This window comes from Hibiscus syriacus, unplaced genomic scaffold (genome assembly GCF_006381635.1).
Source record: "Hibiscus syriacus cultivar Baekdansim isolate YM2019G1 unplaced genomic scaffold, ASM638163v2 tig00112285_pilon, whole genome shotgun sequence".
Classification (NCBI taxonomy): Eukaryota; Viridiplantae; Streptophyta; class Magnoliopsida; order Malvales; family Malvaceae; genus Hibiscus; species Hibiscus syriacus.
Window position 1 is genome coordinate 2,465,630 of NW_024063293.1, and position 10,813 is coordinate 2,476,442.

A 10,813-nucleotide genomic window follows, 5' to 3' on the forward strand; every position below is an offset into this window, starting at 1 on the left:
AACATGTGTGCGCTTGCTACATGAATAAGTACACTAGACATGATTCACTATGAAAGTTTTATTTGGTGTTTACTCAAGTGTTTATGAAAATACTCTTAGACGTCAGCAGTATAAATAATCTATGGACTTGTGACACCAGTTTATGTCGAATGTCATACTTTTATTCATTATGAAATGAAAATAATCTTACTAGTTTCATGTCACTATGTTGTTTTGGATATGCCAGTTGGTGGAGTGCTATAGATATCAGACATGATCTATCATCAAGGGATTATCCCTTTTGCTCTTCACTCCTATTAATCACAAGTCAATGACTAGTAATATTAAAAATAATTGCCCTCCAATCCATACATTTTTAACAATGGATTTCTATATAAAAAATCATTACCCACGGTGTACAATTTATAAGATTCCTTATAATAGGGTTGTAATCGAGTCGAGTTGAGCTTGAGTATTATAGAATTCGATTTGACTCGACACAAAAAATTTATTAAATTCGACTCAATTCAAAAGCTTGCGAACTTAAAATTACTAAGTTCGACTCAAACTCGAAACCAAAAATTAAAGCTCAATTTTAGCTCGAAAAAACTTGAACTTAAAACATTTTCAGATTTAGCTCGATTTTAAACTCGGTTCAAGCTCAAACTCGATCTCGAACATTAACCTTAGGTACATGAAAACCATACAATGCATATTTTTAAAAAACAACAATATATAAATGATAATATTATCAAAGTTTTGATTTTAAAAATAAAAAATTAATATATTATTTTTTGAGTTATTCAAAATTTTTTAAATAAGATATTAAATAATTCGCTTGACTTGTTTAGAACTTGAATTGAGTTTGAATCAAACCTATTAAAATTGAATATTCATATAGTATTGATAAAAATAACCATAAATTTTCAACAATCGTAATTAATAGCTAAGACCAACGAAGCCCAAATAAAATAAGGTCTAAATAAAGAAGGAAAGCTCAGTGGGCTACCTTCCTAAATTCAAGCATCTGGCAAGGATTTTTTCCCCAATATCCTAAGCGAAAAATTAATTGGCCCAATAGGTTAAGATAGATTTTAATTTTCAATATACGGTATTTGTTATAGTAAATTTGAAAATCATCATATCGAGGTGATGACTTCTATTAAAAATATTTTTTAATGGTCCTAAATATGTGGGCCTCATGTAAACCAATATTTTAATATTTTCACAAGGACTTGTCACCTTGAGATAACGAGTCTCATTAGAAATTAATTTTTTTTTATTTTTACATTTATTAAATAATTTGAAAATTTTAAAAAAAAAACTTGTCTATCTTGTCACGCTGAGGTGACGAGTTTGCCTTAATTTTTAAAAAAAGTTTTCGTTATACAATTGTAAGCTTTTGAAATTTAAAAAAATGAATCGTTAAAACTCGTCACGTCGAAGTGATGAGTTTCATCGGATTTAATTTAAAGAAATATAAATAAATAAATAAATAATATTAAAAAAAATTAAACAAATAATTTTATTACAAACTAATACAATGGATACTAAATTTTATTTATATTTTCTTAGTTCTAGACGATGCCAAGGAGTTGTCGAATAATAATGGTGTGGGGCTCGTCGAGTACGTCAGAGTCGTTTACCTTGATTGTCTTCGTCTTCATCTTCGTTTGCTTCTTGAAGAGGTGTATTGAACATCACTCCACTTTGATATACACCTTCGAAATACGGTGATGAACTTGTGGTATTTGACATCATCAGTGTCATCATTAACTTGACTTGAATATGTTATTGACCATATATAATATGATCCCATTCACACTCACCCACACCCACATATTCGGTCGAAGATGCTAGAGTGCTTTGCATTTCATCTCATAAACCTCCAACCCAATTGAGCTAAGTCTCCGTAGAAGCATGATATGGAGGATAAAAACCAAAACTGGTCTAAGATGCAAAATAATCGACAAAAGTAGAAGAAAAAGATGAATATGATGATTTCTTCTTGGCCTTTGTGAATTTGGGTTTTCCTTGTTCCCATTCTTCCCTCTCTTGCGACATAGTTAAATACGATTTCCCATTTGCTTCATAATTTCGGAGGTGGGGAGAAATGTTGAAATCAAGGTCGGCGGGTGTATTATCATTACATATAGGAACCGAGAAATGACATTTATTCCATTGCTCAATGTAATCAGCATGTTTTCTCGGCCAATTGTGGCTATGCTTCCCACACATGTCAATTTTATGGAGCGCGTCCATATTAATACTTTACGTAGGAATCAGTTGATGAGACCCAAATTGTCGCAACACACTATCCACCGCGTGAATCTCAACAATTGCAAAGTGTAGTAGAGGCATTACGACACACCATAACTCTGACCCTTAAAAAAAACCTGATGGTAATACCCGGTGGATCTCGTCGTCATAATACGAGATCCAAGAAAATAAAATATTAATAATAAAAGTTAGTATAAATAAAGTGAAAAGTTCAATTAAATTTAGTAATTTAAAAAATATTTATTGTATGTCGACCGGCAATATTGGTATATCTTTTTTAGTTGTATAAACACCAATTTTAGTCCGGGACTTCAAGGGGCTTTATTTAGTATATATGATAATATATATAATAATTTCAAAAATATATAATATAAATAGTTTTTGAAGATATATAGTATAGTTTTTGAAAATATTTTTGAAAACATATAATATATAGTTTTTAAAAAAAGGTGTTTGAAAACGTATATAATATAGTTTTTGAAAACATATTATTTTAAAAACGTATAAAAAGGGTTTTGAGAAATACTCACCATCTGTGAGTTTTATGCTAGGGACACAAAGAAACATACATGTCCTATCCTGTTGGATGCTTATAGGGGGTTGAAGGGAGTTTCCAAGGATGAAGAAGCCCTCTGTTTGGATGCCACGTGTTATGGAAATGTTGCTAGGTTCATCAATCATAGGTTTGTATAGATGTTAAATGTATTAGACTTTCTATGACCCTTAACTTTTGCCTACTATGGTCTTCAAAAGATTCCAATTGCTTTTGCTCTCTTCGTTGTGTGTTTCTCATTTACTTGTTGGAAGAAATGTCCGACCACCTTCAATTAATCTATATTTTAAAACATCCAATTTTTTTATTTCTTATTTTGCTAGGTGCTTAGATGCAAACTTGATTGAGATTCCGGTTGAAGTGGAGACTCCATATCTTCATTACTATCACGTATGAAATACTGGTTTCTTCACCTTCCTAGTTCTATTTGTTTTGCTTCAAATCTCAGCAATGGCAAATCTAATTGAGCATTTACTGTGTACAGCTAGCCTTCTTCACAGCAAGAGAAGTTGATGCGCTTGAAGAGTTAACATGGGTGAGTATTCTCATACATCGAATGATGATTACTCGTATGCGCAGTATTGGAAGCAAACAGGATCAGCTCATGCATTTTTTATTCCTCTGTCCCTATTAAGAGGCTATACATTCTGCATGCAGGATTATGGTATTGCCTTTGATGATCTTGATCATCCTGTCAAGGCTTTCCAGTGCAGATGTGGCAGTAACTTCTGCAGGAATATGAAACGTTCGACTAGTAAGTAATCGTCATGTATAAATAAAATTTTGGTACATTAAAGGCTCTGACCCTTTGAAAGTGCAATCATAAAATCCATACACTTGTAGTTTGATTCCATGACAACATTGATGCTAGAAATCATAGATTATTTCTGTAATTACTACCACAGATTACAAAGGATCTTCTTTCTATGTTGCAGGGTCGAAATCTGAAACAATCACCATATGAACTGATTCTCTGTCATGGGATTTTTTTTGGAAGAAACATACGTTTCAGCTCAAGGCACTTATTTTTTGGTATGCTTTTGCATGGTTTAGAACTTGTCAAAGTGGAATCTGGTAGGCCTTGATTAGATGTTTATAGGTTAACCCCCGCGCCATGGTTTCTAACAAGCTCGTAGACATACATACCATTGTTTTGATGTGAATACAGAGCATATAGTTTTCTCTTATTTTTGTGTTAGGGCTGTGCAGCAACTGCAGGGGTTGGACTGGAACCAAACTCTATCAACAATGAATTCTAGTAATATATATATACACATACATGCTTGGGTAAACTACATCTATGGTCATTACTCACTATTGTTTGTGCAAGTTTATTTTTTCACATCAAGGTTTGAAAAGTTACTTTGGGGTCACTAATAGTTTGTCTTTAAAATGATCACTAATGTTATCACTTATTATAACATGGTCACTCCATCGTTAGCTCTCGTTAACACGATGACATGGCAAACTAAAAAATGGTTATCATCTTATTTGACCCCTAAATTATAGTTAAACATCAACTTACTACTTTAACAATTTTTTTAACTATAATTCAAAAAAAATATTTAAAATGAAAAAAATAATTTGAACAGAAAAATATAAAAAAAAAAACCACCATAGGAAGGGGTAAATTAGAGAAAAATAATAATTGACAAAATGATAGTATGTGGGTAAAGTAAAGAAAACAATTAGTATAAGTAGGCCTGTAAACGAACCGAACGCACACGAACGGATGTATGTTCATGTTCGTTCATTTAATAAATAAGCGAACATAAACGAACACGAACATAAACGAACAAAATTTTTTTTGTTCATGTTCGTTCATTAAGGAATATAGTTTGTTCATGTTCGTTCATTTAATAAATAAACGAACATAAACGAACACAAACATAAACGAACACGAACATAAATGAACACGAACATAAACGAACATAAACGTTGGAGACCCTACCTTCCATTGTTCTTTCATGAAAAATAGTCGACAATGCAAATCAACCAAATCTACAGTGATAATAGCGTAAGAGCTGATTAGCAGTGATGAAATGTTTGAAGATATCATATATTTCGATCAATCTTTTAAAGATATTAAATGATTCACACAACTTTAGAGTTAATTTGTTCGAACACGACAAAAACGTACATAAATCATAAGTAAGCTATATGAATATAATAAAGTCTTAAAGTTAATTTGTTCAACAAAACAATCTTCTTGAAATCTAAACAACTTCAATAATATTCGTAACATATTCAACTTGCATTCATAATCAGTCGTTAATTCATCATCCATCCTGATCAAAATCAAACAAATAAAATTATATTAAATTAAAGGAGTTATAACAAAAGATGAAAAATATACTAAATTAGCGAGGTTATACCAATTCATTCATCCTCATTTTCAAGGAATCTCAACATGTATGATATCTTCGTTTTGCTACAACAAATCAAAAAACCAAAAATATATTAGTCATTGTAAAACCAAATTCAATAAAACTTAAAACATAAAAATACCTTGTTTTTATTTTTCTTCAACCCATAGTATTGACGATACCAATCAGCTCCACAAACAAGCATATCTACCATCTTAGTTCCTAAAGAGGATCGATGCGGATCAATAACCCTCCCACCAGCACTGAAAGCAGATTCAGAAGCAACAGTAGTGACCGGAATTACCAATATGTCAGCAGCCATTTTTGACAAAATGTTAAATTTAATATTGTTCTCCTTCCACCATCCCAATCCACAGTCTTCATCTTTCCCAAGCCCCGAACCTTTCTACCATGCGAGTCCCTCATCTTCCTTATGCCCGAGTCTGACTCGTTTCAATTCAAATACCTCGACTCACTTCCTTCCATTCCTCCGCAACATTGCAGCCATATCCAACAGCGCTCCACTGACCACGCCACTTTCTTCACCCACTAGAGGATATAAGCGCAAATCTGACTGGGACTCCCTAAGGGAAACTCTAACGCGGATGACTGGGCAACGAGGGGTGGGTTGGAGAAGATCGACTAGTCGAATGCACCGTTCATAGCGGCGTACAAGGGGTTCCACATCGTTCAAGATGCCATAAAAAATCCCTAAATTCACACCCCAAAATTAACAGACCAAAAAAAAATTCAAATTATTTACCTTATGAAATCACGTTCAATAAGGGAAAGATATGAAGCTCTGTCGAATCGTTGCAGTTGAAGACTTGAAGCTCCGTCGAATCATTGCAGAAATGAAAATTGTGGAGGGTGGGGAGAGTTGAGAATCAAGAACAGCTGAATGACGGGTTGGAGAAGAGTTGAGAAAATATTGTTTTTAGATTTAGGGTTTTTTGTATTACCGCTTAATCAGGCTGTAAAATTGGGTTAATTATGAAGTTGGTCATCAAAATATCATATTAATTAATATTTTTAAGATACATACAAATTGGTCACCAAAATTGATTTAAGAATATTAGGTTAAACATAAATGAACGCACATAAACGAACATAACTAAACGCATATAAACGAACATAACCGAACGTTCACGAACGTAAATGAACGAACGAGACCTATGTTCATGTTCGTTCATTTAATTAAACGAACACAAAATCTTGTTTATGTTCGTTCATTTAATAAATAAACGCACATAAACGAACTTCCCGCCGCACGGTTCATGAACGGTTCGCTGAACGTTCAGTTCATTTACAGGCCTAAGTATAAGAGCCAAAATGTGAATTAGGTTAAAGTAGAGGAGAAAAGAATTATTGAACCATTTTCAAACAAAACCCTAGGGCAGATTTTATTTAAGATTCAGAAGTAAGCCTTGCTCAAGAAAAGAGGCAAACGGAAGAGAGGAGAAGGGCTGATCCAAAATGTCGAAGCGAGGTAAAATTTTCACTCACTTTTCATCTCACCTAACAAACCCACGATCGATCTAAGCAATTCCTTTTCTTTTAATTTGCAATAGGGAGGGGAGGTAGCGCGGGGAACAAGTTCAGAATGTCGCTGGGTTTACCGGTGGCGGCTACGGTGAACTGCGCCGACAATACGGGAGCTAAGAACCTCTACATCATTTCAGTCAAAGGAATCAAAGGGCGTCTCAACAGGCTCCCATCGGCTTGCGTCGGTGACATGGTCATGGCCACCGTCAAAAAGGGGAAGCCCGATTTGAGGAAGAAGGTTTTGCCGGCCGTCATTGTCCGACAACGCAAACCTTGGCGTAGAAAGGACGGCGTCTACATGTACTTCGAAGGTCCAAAATCCAAACAATTCCTTTGTTTCCCCATATTTTTCTTTGTTGCTTCTTTTAATAATGGAGTAGCTAATTTGATTTTTTTGGTTGCTCTTAATGGGAAGCATAGATTAATTGGAAATAGCCAGTTTTAAACAGCATGATGCTTTTGTTTATCTATTGCATCATGTTACCTGTCTGCTGGTCCATTTGTTTAGGTTATTATTACTTAAAAGTATTATTTGTGTGTTTTAACTTGAAACTTAGCTTGGGTTTATCTATCTGTTTGCAGATAATGCTGGTGTCATTGTCAACCCCAAGGGGGAAATGAAAGGTAAGTCAATCTATTTTCATTCTATTATGATGTTTCAGTTAGACCACTGTTGCTTATTGAATTGTGGGGTTTCAAATGAAGTGTTTTTTTTTTCTTTTAGCTAAATTCTGTGAAAGATGAATATGCTCTTGTGTCCATTCACCGATGTAGTAAAAAATATAATCTTTATGCTTCCAAGTTGACGTAGAACCTCAGGACTATAGGTTATCTTTTCTATGTGTATGCTTATCTTAGGCTGGTTTTATCAATCCCTTTGCCCATAATGAAACTCAGTTCTGTGGCAGAAAGTGGTATACTGTTTTCTTGTTGGATTTGATTGATATTCGAAATTCTTTTGACTCAGGATCTGCTATTACCGGACCCATTGGAAAGGAGTGTGCCGACCTGTGGCCTAGAATTGCAAGTGCTGCCAATGCTATTGTGTGAAAGATTTCATCGTTTTGTTTGCTACTGGTTTGAAGTTAATCTTTCAATTACATTTCTTAACATATTTTGAGAGGTTTTGATCCAGACAATGCTATATCTACTTATCTAGTTGTGTAAAACTTGTTTCTTGTTTCATTTTATGGATATGACATTACAACAGTTTTAGCTCCCATTCTTACAAAAAAAAAACAGTTTTAGCTCCCATTGCTCTTTTTCAGCTTAAGTAGAACTAAACAAACACCAATCAATATGATGATGACTTTGAACATCACAAATATCAATTTTAATGAATAGGATGGTCTTCACAGAACTTGGGGGAACCCTAGCTGTTCAAATTTGCTGGAATCTGCCATTGGCTTCAACGGTTCTTGTTCCCTTGCATGATAAGCGTAATCATGTTGGAATTTATAAATTACTTGTATGTCGATTTAATTTAAGCATAAAAATGGCATATTTGCATGGTTAAATGTGAGTAAGTTGAAACAAATCCATTTCCTTGCAAAATATTGAAATGATGCATAAATTTTAAAACCTATTACGTCATTGTTACAATTTTTGTATCAAAATTCACATATTTAGAGTTTGTGATTATCATTTACCAACTAGATTCGATCTTTCTGTTCTTAGTTTCGATTTCTTATGTGTTTTGGTAAAGGTGAATTTGGTTAGGACGTAATCCGTAATTAACATGATTAAAATATCTTTCCGCAACTAAAGATAATTGAAATCCAAATCGCTTAACTGGGTTGAAATGAAAAAAATCTCATCAGCTATAAAGGGTGGCTGCAAAAACCCTATCACCAATAGTCTCTACAAGAACATTTTCCATTTTGGAAATGATGAAATCTACTAGCATATCGTACAATAATCTCTGATATGACCTTAATAGCGACATGGCAATCACTGCAGATCCTCAAATTCTTCATCACCCTAATAGGAGTACCAGCAGTAGTATTCATTAAAGCAAATGCAATTGCCATTTTCTCGCTATGGTGACTAAGGCTGTATTCTTTCTCCTCGTTATCCATATCATGTAGAACTAAACTTGTGTCGGGCACATATCCGTGTGACTTCATCTCCGCAGTCAGTTCCTTATCACTCATGCAAAACTGATGAACTTGATTCCTGATTTCCAACCAACTTACACCGGGCTCTTTCTTCACTCTCCTATCTCTCATGATTTTTCGTACCTCGGAAACACTGTGCCAACTTTTCTCAGATGCATGGATGTTTGCAAGGAGAACATAGGAAGCTGAATCCTGAGGATCAAGCTTAAGCACTTCTTCAGCTACTCGTCTTGCCATGTCGGCATTCTTGTAGATCTTACATGCTGATAACAAAGTTTTCCATATGATAGAATCTCCTTTCACTGGCATCGATTTTATCATAGCTTCTGCTTCATTCAAACAGCCAGCCCGACTGAGCAAATCAACTGTGCAAGTATAGTGCTGTACCCCAGGCTTTATTCCATACTTCTCTGTCATCAATTTAAAGAACTCAAGTCCTTTATCTTTAAGCCCACAGTGACTGCAAGCATAAAGCAAGCTCAAGAAAGTAAAATCATTTGGCTCCAATCCTTCTTTCTCCATCTGCTCAAACAACTCAACAGCTTCCTCTCCTAGTCCATGAAACCCGTACGCAGCAATCATCGAGCTCCATAACACATGATCTGCTACTTCACATTTCAAGAAAATCTTAATAGAATCTTCCAAGCAACCACACCTTGAATACATACTAATTAACGTACTTATCACGCTGACATCCGCACTTGCACCAGTTTTAATAACATCGACATGAATCTGCTGGCCTTGTCCTAAAGTTGCCAACTCCGAACATGAACTGAGCACGCTAACAAATGTAATCTTATCGGGTCTAGAACCAGCCATTTTCATCATACAATAAAGGGCCAACACACTCTCAGAATAGCCACTTTGAGCGTTTCCTGCAATGAGAGTATTCCAAGCAACCACATTCCGAATCGGCATTGATTTAATTACCCTTTCTCCTTCCTCTAAACTCCCACACTTCATATACATATGAGCCAAAGAACTCCCAACAACTAAATGAAACCCAAATCCGCATTTCACAACGCAACAATGAACTTGTCTCCCAACTAACAAAGACTTCAAACCGGCACACCCTCTGAGAACACTAGAAAGAGTGAAGTCATCAGGCCTGAATCCCGAAACATGCATTTCTCTATACAAATATAGTCCCTCCTCGTTAAACTCGAATTGGATAAACCCCGCAACAACCACATTCCAAGTGGCGACATTTCTCTCACGCATTTCATCGAACAACTGCCTGGCACCATCCAAGTCCCCAGCAAGCAAATACCCGTTGATCAAAAGATTACGAGACGTGACATTCTTTACCACCATAATATTATACAAGGAAACGACGGCTTGTAATTCGCCGAATTTGCAGTACATGTTCAGCAAATGGTTTGATATAAACCTGACTTTTGAAGACCCAGATGTGACGACTAGGGAATGAAGTTGTTTCCCAAGAAATGGGGAGTTTAGGGGTATGCAAGATTGAATGAGGTGGGAAAACAGAGGTGGATCCGCCCATATTTGATGATGGAACGTATCAAAGGCTTGCTTTGTGAGTCCTTTGGAGCAGATATCGGTCAATTCTATGGTGAGATTACGAGCAGATTCCGAGGCGGTATTCGTAGAAACAAAACGAAAGGAAGAAGAGAAACGTAAGTAATTGCTGGGACAACACCTACCCCGACCCATGAGACCGAGACCCTACCCATTATGCCATGTTCCTATATAACAAACTTGGTTATAAAATTTTATTCTATTTCCTTTTTACAAAATTCTTAGTTAAAAATACAAAACCTAAAGATATTTTAGCAAGCCATCGAATAGGACCGTAATTGAGTAGAACGTTTGTTAAATAATTCGTGAATTATTTGTACAACGTTTATTTATGTTCGCATATTAAGCTTTTTTTATTAAGCTACATGTGATTACATAGTATAGGTTTGAATTACTCTCAATTATTTGACAATGAACACTCCATCACATTT

General features: G+C 35.1%; 2 protein-coding genes, 1 long non-coding RNA gene and 1 other non-coding gene across 5 annotated transcripts; 3 read left to right on the forward strand and 1 right to left on the reverse strand.

Annotated features, from left to right (window-relative positions):
- The first annotated feature begins 2,788 nt into the window (after positions 1 to 2,788).
- On the forward strand, positions 2,789 to 3,348 carry LOC120177357. The gene is made up of 3 exons (XR_005521403.1): positions 2,789 to 2,942; positions 3,136 to 3,202; positions 3,297 to 3,348. It is a non-coding gene; the product is annotated as an uncharacterized LOC120177357 (long non-coding RNA).
- A 3,177-nt stretch (positions 3,349 to 6,525) lies between these two features.
- LOC120177356 (60S ribosomal protein L23) lies at positions 6,526 to 7,939 on the forward strand. Of its 2 annotated transcripts, none has more exons than XM_039183536.1 (5): positions 6,526 to 6,667; positions 6,750 to 7,034; positions 7,306 to 7,347; positions 7,691 to 7,810; positions 7,901 to 7,939. In XM_039183536.1, exons 1-4 carry the CDS (start codon positions 6,655 to 6,657, stop codon positions 7,771 to 7,773), a joined length of 423 nt encoding a protein of 140 aa, XP_039039467.1. In that variant the 5' UTR covers positions 6,526 to 6,654; the 3' UTR covers positions 7,774 to 7,810; positions 7,901 to 7,939. The 2 variants fall into 2 exon arrangements, with proteins under 2 accessions (XP_039039467.1, XP_039039468.1); XM_039183537.1 differs by having other exon boundaries at positions 6,653 to 6,667; positions 6,754 to 7,034.
- On the forward strand, positions 7,121 to 7,225 carry LOC120177385. The gene has a single exon (XR_005521407.1). It is a non-coding gene; the product is annotated as a small nucleolar RNA snoR137 (small nucleolar RNA).
- Positions 7,940 to 8,533: 594 nt separating the features above from the next.
- LOC120177301 (pentatricopeptide repeat-containing protein At2g41080-like) lies at positions 8,534 to 10,517 on the reverse strand. The gene has a single exon (XM_039183496.1). It carries the CDS (start codon positions 10,515 to 10,517, stop codon positions 8,571 to 8,573), a length of 1,947 nt encoding a protein of 648 aa, XP_039039427.1. The 3' UTR covers positions 8,534 to 8,570.
- Positions 10,518 to 10,813: the final 296 nt, after the last annotated feature.